The following is a 14407-nucleotide window of genomic DNA, read 5'->3' on the forward strand; positions in this document are numbered from 1 at the left end:
ACCGCGATTGTAGGATACCATCACAGATGTTGCTGCTATTCTGGCATTAACAGTTGTGAAAATCTACTGTAAGTTTAGAACTGAATCAAAATAAAGTAAATAAGAACATTTTTTTTTCTCTATCGTATTCTACTTCAACTCAAGATGTGAAAAAAAAAATGTTTAGGATTACAATTTGTGATTTGAAATCCCTATATTATTTTCATTACCGTCTGTAGTTAGGACAATAGACCGTATCCAAAAACCAACATTTATATACATTAATTCTGTTTTTGAAGGTGCGCTACCTACACGACGGCTCTGAGAGCACACAGGACAGTATTATGATGGATTTGGAGCTTGCGCCAGGTCCCGGGTTTATCATACCCGGGTATCTGCAAGGCAAACACAGGTTCATACTGCACGTGGACATTTCACCTGTCAATGACCCGCCTACTCTCAACATCCCGTCCAGCCGGGTCCTGCGACTTGCTCAGGTAAATAACCCGTCTGTACTATGACATATAAGTGTAGCGTGACTCAGTGAGTCTTCAATCTAGATAGTTTTTGAGTTTGAGATTTTAGTTAAGTTTGTTTCGTTATAGTCATTGGCCATCTGCTGAATGTGATCAGCTGACTACTTGACTGTCTTTGCACCGAAAGATAAATTATTAAATGCTCTATTGATGGATTTAAAGTTTAAGTTAAACACCCAGACCCAGTTATTGTGTTAGTTGGAATAAAGTTACCTGTTGTGTCAAATTATCTTGTTAAGTTGTTGCTTCTTAAATAAAAATGTTTGGTTCCTAAAAGTTCCTACCCCCATTTTACGCCCACGTCATGATGGTTATGACTTATTTTAGTAATGAAATAGGTAAAGAATTTATCTTAACTTCTTAGGGTTTTTAAAGAAGTTAATTATCATATAGTTAAAGCCTGTTAGCCTGCAATCAGATGGTTCAGCGCTTTCACTAATCTGCCATCAGTCTAAAGAATTTTGGTTAAAATCCTTTTTTAAGCCATGTTACTAATTAGCGTGTTTGGGAGTGATCAGTAGGCGACAGGAGCAAATGGTAGACGTCAATTGCACTCGATTGAGTTTGGGAGGGTTTTTTCTATAATTTCCAGCATTTTATATCACTACCGAAATTAAAAAAAAAAACACAATAAAGCCATAATAATGGCTGTCCTGCCTAAGATTTCCTGTTGACACTATAAAATTAACAGTATTTTTTTGAGTCTTGCAATAACAGCTGTTTAGAAGACACTCGGTAATGTGGCACCACCCAAGTCTCGTTGTACCAGATAAGCAAGCATCTTACTGTAGAAGTTTTCATTCTTTTTGATATAGAGAGTTGTTGAACCCAAATTTTATCCAAGCCGTCATATCTTAAAAAATGTACATCTCCATACTAATATTTTGTCAGTAATATAGTTTTAGGGCTTCTGAAATATTTTATTATGGGATAAATTTAAAAAAATGATTGAAAATAAAGTAATGATTACAGGGATATTAGGTATAGTTAATTTTCTTAGTTTGTTTATTTATTTCAAATAACACAATAATAACCAATGGTAGGTGATAAAGTCGGGTGATAAATCAAAGTAATGAGAATAGCAGTTAACAATATAATCAAACAATGGGTCTGTCCTGTAATTTTAGTAAGGTTAGTAAAACTGAGAAAAATTAATAAATCTAGGTAATAGATTTGATTTATGTTTGCACAAGTTAACTTACAACATAACTTTGAAAATGAACCAATGCATTATTGAGGTTGCTATAGTCCTCACCACCCTAACTTGAGGCAGCCCAAGGCCGCACTAGATATACGGCGTGCGGCCTTGGGCTGCCTCAAGTTAGGGTGGCGAGGACTATAACTACTTTTTAGTATGATTTGACATCAGATCTTACAAATTAGTTTTCAATTTATTTTAATATTTTCTTTAGGCCTACTGTTTGTAAAATTGAACTAACTTTCTTTTGAATCAAACTAACATATTTTTTTAATCTTCATGTATTTTTTGTAGGCCTAATAGGTTTATACTTCTTGCAAATACAAATCAATTTAATTTTAATTTTAATTAACCTACATTTCTCTAACAAATGTATATACACTAATGTAAGTTTACTTAATAACTACACTACACTGTGCTAGGCAATTAATGATTAACAATCAATTCAATATTTAATGCCTTATTTGTTTGTTATTGTCCTAACTATAATTCTGTTATATTACTTTTTGTTATTTAAACAATTTCAGTTTTTTGAGTGCTTTTTATTAACCCACTTCAATTTTGCAATGTGTTGAGCATGTTGTTTCTTCTGTTTTGTAGATTAGTTGCAGCTTGTTACAATGCATGTTCTGTGTATTTTTTATATGGACTATTTGAAGGCTCCCGAGCGAACAAAGTGGACAGAAATAACTCTCTAGGTAAATATACCTTTTTTGATTTTTATAAAACCAATTATACTTCTAGTGTTTATTTTGGTAAATTTATAGATAAAAATGTACTAGTCATAATTAACAACAAAAGAACACCATAGAGTTTATTTTTAAAAGTGTATAAATAATTCATTAACTTATTGACTTTCTTTTTTCCAAAATGTTTATAAAAACCTATTGTATTTTGTATGGTTTATGTCCCAAAAAATAATGTCTGGGAAACAAAAGTAGCCAGTTAATGTTTTAAGTTAATACTTTTAGTGGATTAATAATTATTCTCTTAAGCGTTCTCTTCCCGTTTGTGAAGCACGGGTATGGAGGCTAGTTTTATTATATTTATTGAAATTATCATAATTCTCCAATGTAGGTAATTTCAAACAGTTTTCATCCAAAGATAAAGCAGATGTTTTTTGTCACTGTATGCTAATATAAAACCAATCCTTGATTTTGTTACTGGATGGTGTTGAAACACATTTTTTCCACCCTTTAAATAATTTATATATACTTTGTTGAATAGATTTAGTAACTTAAAATTTCAATTTGTTTATTTAGTTCATTGTAAATATTTTAGTAACTATTTATAAACCAAATTACGTTAAAAAATTATTAAAAATGCACCAATTGGCACAAATGTTAAAGAACCTCTTGACTAAGTAGCAAGACTTTATCAAAATGTGAGTTTTGATTTTCTGCTAAAAAGTTTTCCCGGAAGGATCGAAAGGTTATTGGTAGGTTGTTAAACATATTCAGACCAGCAGCTGGGAAAAAGTTTATGAACTTTGTCAGATTGCAACCAAAGAGCATGAAACACAGAGATTAGAACTATTTATGGATGCATGAACTTGTATTTCTATAACTAAATCAGCCCTGCAAAAAATTGTACTTAGTAGAGCTCACAATACAAAGTATTCTCTGAAATTTATCTAAGTATTTGATTGATTATTTTCTCCCACATGATACAGTGTGTTGTCTGTGCAGGGAACTCGTAAGAAGCTCGGCAGAGAGCTGTTAAACGCTACCGACCCTGATACGGTAGCTGACAGTCTCCTATACTCTGTGCTTGGTAATAGCAGTGGAGGTAAGTCTATTATGTGAAGCCAGTTTACAGTACGTATAATACTTGCCGTGCATTTAGATTGAGATGTTATAATTAACAGTCATTTGGATTAACTTTGAATAAGGATTTTGATTAACCGAATAAGGGTTTAAGAATGTAACATAGAGCACAAGGCCCTAGGTTTTTAGCATTTTTGTGGGGATAGCAGGCCCACCTGATTGGAAAAGAGTTCAAACTGGCACAAGAGACACATAACTTTATACTATATACTTTAATACTTTCTTTTGCTTTTGAAATGGCAGAACATTAAAATATTTCACTGTCACTAGCAGCATTTTCAACTAAGAAAGAGGGAACATCAAAAAAATTTTGTTTTTCTTTGGAAATTTACTTGCTGATTCCCAAATTGCAGAACAATAAAATTGATTACAGTTTTTTGTTGTAGGCGTAGTCTGAACAAAATAGAAATATTTTGATCACATCATTACGTAATTGTGATAGGTTTTATTACAATTTTAAAAAGTCAAATGTTATTTGTTTGGTCCATCCAGGTATCATAGAGAGAACAGACAACCCTGACGTGTCCATAACGTCGTTCACTCAAGCAGAGGTTGACGATGGAACCATCTATTACCGTCACACACGACGCGAGCCTGGCAACTCTAAATTGGCTCTGCAGGTAACCTTATAGTATTGACTTTGAACACCGAAACTCATACCTTTCCCTCGTTAATGAACTTTTCATATTTTGTCAAAGCCATTTGAAAATTCTCTAATTTTATAACGCTGCTCACTGCTCGTTTCCGAAATATTTCTTACTTCAGCCAAAGAGCTTAGAACCAGTTTTCTTTCGAGTAGATAGTGTAAATCTGAACATCCCTTGGCACAACAAGGTCTTGGTGAATGACGAATGTACCATATCAGGTTAAAGAAATGAATTTTTTGTGTGCGTTTTTATCAAAAATTTGTTTGTAAGTGAGTTATTTGCTGAAGGAGAAACCGTGTCGTCAGTTTACAATTCCTCCCATATGTTTCCACCTTAATTTGAATACTCGTCCTCAGTGGCTATGCTGAAAACCAAGTATTCTAAACCAACTGGGAGTTCGCTTAGCCTGCAGATTTTCTGTTACCGAGGTTATTTTGATCTATTTGTCACAATTTGTAGGAATATATGTAAGCTAAAATATTTCAAGTAAGTTATATTTACATGATTTCTTAATTTTGTTCAAATATTTTTCTTGTTTTATTTATAAGTTTTACAATTAAGTGTTTTATTTGTTTTAAAGTCAGTTAAAAAAGAAATTTCAATTGCAGGTGTCAGATGGCATAGACACTAGTCCTGTGTCGTTTCTCCACATTTCCGTGTTTCCATTACAACTTCAACTGGAGAACAACACGGGCGCTGTTCTCACGCACAACTCGTGGACAATGATCAGTCCTGCCAACCTTAGCTATACTACCAACGCTGACGATCCTTCACTCCTCGTACACTACCAGGTATACCAACTGTGGTAACGATTACTATTTACCAATTACCAGTTACTATAGAGACTGGGAAAAGATCCCAAACAAGAATGAAGAATGAATGTATGAGAGCTGTTCAGAAAGTAAAGAACTTTTCCGTTTGACGCCGATAGCACATGCTATTGCACATTTTCAAGTAGACAAATGTTAACCTACTCAATGACTGCCCAGCTGTCACAGCGGAAGTCTCATTTTGCTGCCCCTTGTCACAATATTAATGATAAAATTGTGCTGCAATTAAAAATCCCACTAGTTTTGAGATGCTATCTGTGTATGGTTTTTGGTGGGCGTTAACATAAAACGTAACGAAGTTTATCATCAAGTGCATGAAGTGTTCAGAAATAACGTAATAAATGAAAGTTCTGTTCAGAAATTGTGCATTCAGTTTCAAAATGGCCAAAGCAAAGTTGACGTCCAAAATTGGTTTTTGCATGACAATGCAAAAGAGACACAAAGAACAAAGAATCAAACACAAGATCTCGTTTATTCAATCAAATGGAAGATTTTCCCACAAAACCAACCTCTGGTGGGAGACCAGATCTTGCTTTCAGTGACTTTCACTGGTTTACAAATTGAGTGTTTTGGCAACACAGTGCTTTTGACTAAAGAGCTCCAATTGCGTGTCACCGAGTGGCTGAGCTGGCAGGCGGTGAAAATTTACGACAAAGGAATTTCAAAACTACCTCATAACTTTATTTAGTTTCCTTGATTTTTATTGCAACCTATTTTGTCTTGTACAAACCTTTTATTTGATTCCAAAATGTTCTTTACTCTCTGGACAATCCTTGTAGAATCTCAAATACTTTTTGTAGCTTTGATAGTGACTAAAACCAGCTGCTTCTTTAGTCATGACCAAATATTAAAAGCCTAATGATCAAGGACATTTGGGCCCAGTTTCTAACAATCAAAAATTCATTGGTTTTTCTCAGGATCAAACGAGCTTTCGACCTCACCTAGCTGCATTTTTACCAGTGCCACTATTGGTAAATAGGCACCATACTAATAGTGTTACAGATTTTTTTTGTACATATTAAAAGTGTTGCCAGTTGATCAAAACTGTATAACATATGCTATAACGTTATTTATCGTACAAAGGTGGTGAGTGGGCCGCATTGTGGGACGCTACAGAAGCAGATCTTGGCAGGTCAAGACTCGTGGTACAAAGTGGACAGCTTCACCAGCCACGAGCTGGCTCTGGGGGAGATCAGATATGTGGCGTGTGCCGGTACACCTCGCCAGGACAACTTTACGGTAAACTACCCAGTGGTTACAAACTTACAGTTCCAATGCAAAGTAGGCTATGGTTGAAGTGTCTGAACCTGGGGTCTAGTGGTAGAGCACGAGACTACGGTCCTGAGGTCTGAGGTCCCAGGTTACAATCCCGACAAATCATAATCATTTATAATGCAGCAAACCCTAGGTATAGTCTGAAGTAATGTGAAAAACTTTTGTTGTAAAATGTGATATTAAATCAACTTTGGTAATAATTAACTGATTCTCATTATTATGAATGTTTCAAAATTTTCAATTGATTCACAAAAATATGTGCCAGAATCGCAGCATAATTATCCAAACTCAAACTATCCGAATCGCCATTTATTCATATCCACCAGAATTCCTTCTTAAAGAAAGCATTATAAAACCCTAAAACTACAGTACTGTATTATTAAGAATCGTCATTAAAAAGGCAGAAGTCATGATTGCAGCAAAATCCTGAACATCTGCAGTTATGGACATCATTATTGTCTTCTGTGGTCAAAGGAAATCATAATTTTTTCTTACGTTAATAAAAGTAACATCACCAAAATTTAAGAGAAAATTAAAAGAACACCTAGTTGAGAGAGCATTATACTCACTAGATGAGTTTTTAAATAACTAACAGCCTTAAATTTAATATTTGCCAACAGAAATGGTGGTGTTTATAACATCATTGTACGTATTGACAGAAATTGTATTATAAGGATTAGTTTTAAGAAGTGACGCATGTTCAATGTACTTACGCTACAAAACAATGAATAAAGAATGTTTTGACTTTGACTTTGACTTTGAAAAGTGTGAATTTTTCTTACTTTGCAGATGCGTAAAACAATAAAATACCCCACATTTTGGTAAAAATCCAATTATCCAAAATTGTAATTATCTGATTGGGGTATGGTCCCAAGTAGTTCTACTGTATGAGATTGAAGACTTGAATTTTGAATCCAGCTGATCAAATTTTCAATTCAATCAGGTTAAATTTAAATTATATTTAAAGTTTTGTGGATTAGAGTTTCAAGATTCAACTTGGACATACGTTATTAACATTTGCGAAATATGTAGTTCCATTCCAATACTAAGTACGTCAAGATAACTAGATAATTTATCATGCTAGACAAGTATATGTAGTTGTCAATCACTGGAGAAATTCTAGTTATTTCTATTTTTGACAGATGCAAGTATCAGCTGCTGGCGTGGTCGCACCGTCCAAGCCCACGTTCAAACTGACGTTCACGGAGTTGCATTTGCAGAGTGTCAACAACGCAGCTGTAGTGCTGGATAGTGTAAGAGATGCTGTGGTTACTGAGGCTAACTTGCTGTACACCACCACCCCACTGCCTATAGACCCCACCACACTCACCTACGAGGTAAAAATACTGTAGACTTCATAATTTCCTTGTTTTCTGTGAAAGAACTCTATATGGTTTAGGCCTAATGGTTTTTTCCCCAGAGGACAAAAACACCATTAGTACAAATAATATTTTTATTATTATATTATATATTCATAAATACCAAAATCATATATATAGCAAGAAATTTGGTACAAACGTGGAATTAAGACTATTTGAACAAGTTCACAAACCAGCATGACCGGTCCATGTGAACGGGATTTTATAGGTTTGCTCAGTCTGCAGCTTTGCTGCGGCGGGATTATTAGTTTGTATACTATTTTAGGTTCAGTCAGCTGTACATGAGTAGTGTATCAGTAGTTTTGAAATACTATCTCAAAGTAGTATAAATACTAAATAGTGTAAAATTGGCCTCAATAAAGCCATTATGTCAACAGGTGGTGGGTCTGCCGAGGTATGGAACTTTGTCAGTCAACAACTCAGTGCTGCGGTTGTCAGATGTGTTCAGTCAGCAGGACGTAGCCCAGGGCAGACTGAGGTACAAGCTGCTCCGCACCGCGTACTCCCACGTCACTGACGGAGTCATGTTCCGAGTGTCCGCTCCACAGTGTCAGGCCCTGGCTCCAGACAAACTCCGGTTTCTCCACACACCTCCGTCCCAACTGCTGCAGAGAGTTAGCGTTGTGCTTAACATACTCAAGGTATGGTTTTTTTATTTTGTTTTTATTTTTTATATGATGAAACAAGAGTTTTTGCTACAACTCTGATATCCTTGATCTGCCTCAAAGTTGTATTTTAGTTTTGTCTCGGATGTCCCCAAAAACCTACAAAATTTAAAGATCCATAGTTGGTTTGTATAAATTATTCCTGATTTAAATGTTTTATATTTCTTTCTGAGAAAAAATGAATTGTCTGTAGTGTACTACTAGCTATTTTTATGCGATAAGTGAGGTTAGAAGTAGCTTGAGCTATGTTTTCAGCTCATGACATTTTATTGTGAACTGTGAAGTGCAAAATCATCAAAGCTAAGTCTTTTGTCAGCTGACTACAATATGTCTTGTCGTTACATGTCTGCTGCAGCATATGTTAGATAATTTACTTAACTTATATACACGTAAAATTTCCCTGCAATTTGCTGGTTAGGTCCCTGAAATCCCAAAATAACATCACACTTTTGTATGGGTGATGCTGTTGACACTCTGTAAAATAATTATTTCCTTACTTTTCTCCTTTTTCCCTACTCGCTTAGGCACACATAGCTAAGTATAAATTTGGTCACATCAACAAAATACTTCTAATGTCTATTCAAAGACAATTTTTAATTTCTTACTTTCTCCCTGTGGGCCAGAAGGGTGCAGGCTGTACCCGTGAGTCGTTTAACTAACCTGTAAGTGGGTTAAGTGCTGCTCATGTGATTGGTATGCTTCAGGTGGTGGAGGGTGGATCAGCCCTGCTAAGTCATGCACACCTAGACATCAGCATGCTGGGTCTCAGTTCGCTGCAGTATGAGTTGACTCACGCCCCGGCCCATGGCTGGGTGGACGTGGTCGGCCAGGACGGAAGCGTCAGTCGCCCCAACACCTCCACCTTTACAGCGGCAGAGGTCGGCCAACACAGAGTGCGGTACACTCACGATGGATCAGAGACGCAGAGGGACGTGCTGCAGTTTGTGGCTGTGTCTACCCGAGAGGAGGACTTTCTGGTGAGATTTTTAATGGTTATGTGAAGGCTAGTCTTGGTTTGAATTGAAATATTATTATTCCTTTTTTCCAAATCAAAATCCTATATCTTTTTTCCAGAGGTTTCTTTTAATTTATGGGGTTTTATTGGGGGCTCTTATCTCTCAGGTCAAGGTCAAGGTCAACTATCAATAGCTGTCAATAGCTATCAACAGCTTATCATATGTCTAGTTTTACTATTTTTATGTAATCATTATTGGCTATAGTACGCATTCCTAATTCAACGAGTTTTAGGAAATGTCCATTTAACCGGAAAACCTATTATCCTGCTTTTGTCCCGAGTAGTCAGGATAAGAGGAAGTCTACTGTACTCACATCTAGACTAACCTAAACCCTTAATGTTGCAGTATGTGGGAGAGCTAGAGATCGCAGTGAACCTGACCAATGACAACGCACCAGTGAGAGCTGTAGACAGAGTGTTCAGAGTGGTGCAGGGCGGTGAGCGGCTGTTGACCGGACGAGACCTCAGGTACATAGACGCTGATGTGGACTGTACCCCGGCCAACATACTGTACACTCGCAAGGACATCACCAACGGAGGAATCTACGCGGCTGACGAACCCAACTCACCGCTCTACCAGTTCACACAGGTATGAAACATATTTGGAGGATGTTCAATTTGGTAATATTAAAACTACTGTGTAAAAACTCTTGCTCTTGTTAGTTTGCTAACTGTAACAAAACATCAAACATTTCCTACCGTTACATACTAACCTCAAGCTCTATTACGATCGCAGGCAGACCTGGACGCTGGCCGGGTGCTGTTCCGCCACAGCGGGGAGACGGAGAGCCGTGTGTTGTTGTTGGTGAGTGACGGAGTGCATCACACGGAGGGAATGTTGGAAGTCAATGCCAGTCCTCCGTATGTGGAGATTGTCAACAACACCAGGCTGGTAGTGAGGCAAGGCGGTTCTGCTGGTATCACATCCCACAATCTGTACACTGAGACCAACGTCAACCTGGCACACCAGCAGATCAGGTGAACAATTCTTTCAGATGATTTTTATATTCATTGCCTTGAATATGGCACCAAAAGTACTAACGTTGGTGAATAGTGTTTCATCTATTTCGATCTGGTAGTTGCCTGTATACCAACTTATTCATTTATCCTAATTTTTAATATTTCTGTTTAACATGTGAAACATGACTTGTAGATTAATTCACAAAGTAAACCAAACCAAACTATGTATTTTTATTCTAGGGATGGACAAGTACAGAAAATCCAGAAAATGTTTGGGGAAAATATATTTTTTTATTTTTTTTCAGGATTACATTTAATCTGAGATTTTCTTAGAATTTGAGGTGTTCTGTGTCGGAATTTTTCCTGAAATGCCAAGTGACCATGATGATATCTCCATACCTGCTGGAGGTGTTCACGATTTTACCAATAAATAATGCAAGTGATAGTGATGATGTTTTACGCGATTGCGGAGATAATGATGATTTAGCCACTACCGTTGGTGACGATAATGATATCTCCTTAATCACGGTAGACAATCGTCATTTCGACCGCTATGATGGTTTTGGTAGGCGATGGTGATGTTTCCGCAATCGTGAGAGATGATAACAAATTCGCCGTGTTTGCAAGAGATATTTACAATTTCTCTTTGGCAAGTGATAATGACGATGTCCCTCTGTTTGCGGGAGATAGTTAAGATGGTGCCTGACTATGGATTACAGTCATAATGACTTAGAACAATGAAATACAGACTGAAAATTGATTTTGCCATTTTCACTTAAGTAAGATTTTGAAAATTAACTGTAGTTTTCTGTTGCTCTGGAAGAAAAATCCTATACCATTCTCATTTCAAAATTAGAAAAAAGTATTGAAATTCAGTCCCGTCCTAAACTTAAAGTTGTATCTCGTCCATCCTTATTTTATTGGAAAACATATCTGTAAGTCTTTACTACATAAATTAATACCCTTAACAAGTTAGCAATGCAGTTGAGTTCAACATGGTATCATTGTAGGTTCGACGTGTCCGATGGGCCTAGTCAAGGTGTGTTGGAGCTGGAAGGCAGTCTGGACCCTGTGAAGGTGTTTGTGCAAGACGACATCATCAACAACAAGCTGTCATATCGACACAACGGAGATGTCACCAGTGTGCAAGACAGCTTCCTGCTCAAGGTTTGAAACACCTTGAGTCTTGATAACCCATAATCAATATGGTATTTGTATCAACTTTAGATACTGCATGAGAATGAACCATTAGGTTCAAAACCATGATTGCTTTGCCAAGAAACAGAATCACTCAATAGTAAAACAGGTATTTTCAACCTTGGAAACATGAACCAGATGCTACAAATGATTAAACTCTATTCTGTTGCAACAATATCATCAGAGAGACTTGTATGTTAGACATGTGAGGAGACTCTGTGAATGCTAGCATTTTTCTTGCTCTAACATGTTTCAACCTGTTGCCAGGTGTCAGTGGAGGGTGCAGAAACCTCAGCTCAGTTCCAGGTGAGAGTGTTCCCAGCTGGTTACTGGGATCCGCTCACTGTTGCCAACAATCAAACTTTGCACGTTGAAGAATCCACGAGTGTGCCTATCACAGAGGAATACCTTCAGGTTTGTTGAACGTTGAAGATGTTGATTAAAATTGCAGGATATTGTGTTTATTCAAAATTTCATCTTCATTGAAGTGGAACTTAAAAGTGTCGATTTAGTTTAAATTGACTCTTTTAACGGTCCAAGACTGGTATTTACTTTACTTTCAGAAGAAAATCATGAAGTTATCTTGTGCTTTGTTAAACATAGGAAACAAAACACTTTGACACTCTCTACAGCTTATGTCTGGTGAAGAATCTGTCTAATTAAGAAGAAGGTATACTAATTTAAATGTTTTCAAATTGGTTCTAAGGGATCTACAATGGTAGTTTATTACGTTATTTTAGTTACTATCATTTTGAAATTTACAAATGTACACACAAAATCTATTCCTACAATAATTCATAGATATTTTCTGACTTTTAACTCTATCACAGTATAAGATTTGTGTTGTCGCCTGCTCCATAACATTCTGTTAACCAAGCCGGGACAATTGTTGCTAATGATTAAAAATGTTTATTTTGATTTCAGCTAACCCCAGTTTCGGTTAAACGGGGTGCAGTTAAAATGGTTTTTCTGAGCCAATCAGCTTTTAAATTTACACATTATTAAACTCTTTAATCTTACTCGATAGGTGAGGCAGCCGCACGTGCCCCCGTCGGACATCACATACCTGGTGGTGGAGCCGCCCCGCTATGGCTACTTGGACTTGGATAGTGACGAAGCAGTCACTACCTTCAGTCAGGAGACGGTCAACTCTCGACGACTGCATTACGTACAAGCTGCGGCCAATCAGACAAGGGATCACATGGTGCTGACAGTCACCAATGGGATTACACAGCTTACCAACCTGCTGGTATGTGTGATAACCAGGATAGTTGTGTGATGGAGTTTGGAACTTTGGGAGAGTTGACGAATATTTGTTAAGAAATATCAACTTATTGGGCTCACTGAGCTTTAAATCCCATGGGATGCTTGCATAGGTTCTAGAAGTCTGTGGGCCTGACTTTTACCTCGGCTCGAGTCATAAATTTTGGCCTTTGGGTCACAGGCCAAAATCTCGGTTGGGCCGAGATCAGGTTCCTTTGGAAAGATTCAGTATTAAAAACATGAATTGTAATACTACAATCAGTTTAACAATTTTGTCCACTATGCATAATCATATGTTTTGTTAGATTGGAAATTTAAGATTTTTCTGTTTTACTGTACAGGTAAGTTTCCTGGTGGTGCCAGAACGGTTGTACATCGGCGGAGGAGAGTTGCGGTGTGAGGAGGGGGGGAATGTGACCTTGCCTCCCTCTCTTCTGCCCCCCCTCACCGAGTACTATGTAGGCAGGCTGACAGAGTACCGGCTGGCACGACCACTGCACCACGGTCGACTTGTGTCTGCAGCTCAGCCAGCGCGCACCCTCACTCGGTGGAGTCCTCAGCAGATGCAGGCTGGCTTGATACAGGTGGGTTGACTGTTCCATCAGCTGAAGCCAGGTTTTTATTCAAAGAGTTACTCTATCAACAGCCAAGGAGAATACACATCCATTCATTTATGATTTTTTCTTGATCACAAAAAACTCTTAAGTAAAAATACTTGTCACCATATACACTCATATCGAAAAAATAGAATATTCTTTTCAACGGCCCAAACAATTTAGATTAAAATTTAGTATGTATGTCATAGTCCTTTTAATTCCAATCAAAATGGTACAACCCCAATTGCTGTAAAAATTACGGTTTATAAGTTATTGAAACTTTCGTGATTTTCCCCATAGAATTTCATAGTTACTTCAACCACCGCTTACCCTTGATAAAGCGTTGTTGACAAGTAGGGGTTTGCGAAGCAGCAAACAATTTTTTATTCGAAGCAACGATTCGATTCAAAAGATTTTCGCACAAAAAAGCAACATGCCTATTTTTCTATTCATACTGGTCAAAGAATTGAAGTAACAATCTTTATTAAAATTTGCCACTTTTGTGTAATCCAAATTTTTATTGATGTAGTATTAGGCCTATTCATACATATGGCTTATAGAAGACTTTTGGTGAAAAATATTTATTTTCAAATATATATGATGTTTTAGAATCTGTATTCATATACGATATTATATCAGTATATCCATATACATTATTGAATTGTAAGGTACCAAATTTTAAGGGGGGTAAAAACGTACTACGAATAAATGAACACCAGAACTTACCCGATTTTTAACCACAATAGCCTACTCCGAGGCCTATGTGTTGGCCATAGCTTGGGCTATGGGCCAAAGAACGTAGGCCTATTTTTATTCGCAGTGAAGTAAACAAACACATCCACAACTACATATTTTTATTCTTAATAGCACTTCGTTTCACATAATAAAGTTAAACCGGCCGATTTTACAGACATTTAACGCCGCCGACGACATAACCCCAAACTGGTGTTTATTTGTTGACAGACGACAGACGAAACTAGACCAGCTCAACAAGTGAATTCGATCAGCTGTTGTCTAGTAGTACTTGAGTTCGCCGCTTGA

The 14407-nt window shown here is 37.0% G+C and overlaps 1 protein-coding gene across 1 annotated transcript in view; it reads left to right on the forward strand.

Annotated features, from left to right (window-relative positions):
• Window positions 1–14407, forward strand: part of LOC128996616 (chondroitin sulfate proteoglycan 4) — a 57865-nt gene that overhangs the window by 15932 nt on the left and 27526 nt on the right. Inside the window, exons 11-24 of the mRNA XM_054422021.1 lie at window positions 279–476; window positions 3402–3501; window positions 4032–4159; window positions 4795–4977; window positions 6100–6255; window positions 7434–7628; window positions 8048–8311; window positions 9040–9312; window positions 9697–9939; window positions 10087–10328; window positions 11321–11477; window positions 11775–11921; window positions 12535–12756; window positions 13112–13354. Of these exons, the coding sequence (XP_054277996.1) occupies window positions 279–476; window positions 3402–3501; window positions 4032–4159; window positions 4795–4977; window positions 6100–6255; window positions 7434–7628; window positions 8048–8311; window positions 9040–9312; window positions 9697–9939; window positions 10087–10328; window positions 11321–11477; window positions 11775–11921; window positions 12535–12756; window positions 13112–13354 (2751 nt within the window). The remainder of the gene's footprint in view (window positions 1–278; window positions 477–3401; window positions 3502–4031; window positions 4160–4794; window positions 4978–6099; window positions 6256–7433; window positions 7629–8047; window positions 8312–9039; window positions 9313–9696; window positions 9940–10086; window positions 10329–11320; window positions 11478–11774; window positions 11922–12534; window positions 12757–13111; window positions 13355–14407) is intronic.

The sequence above is a fragment of the Macrosteles quadrilineatus genome, unplaced genomic scaffold (assembly GCF_028750875.1).
Source record: "Macrosteles quadrilineatus isolate MER2022 unplaced genomic scaffold, UCM_ALF_1.0 Scaffold_6__1_contigs__length_79288215, whole genome shotgun sequence".
NCBI lineage: Eukaryota > Metazoa > Arthropoda > Insecta > Hemiptera > Cicadellidae > Macrosteles > Macrosteles quadrilineatus.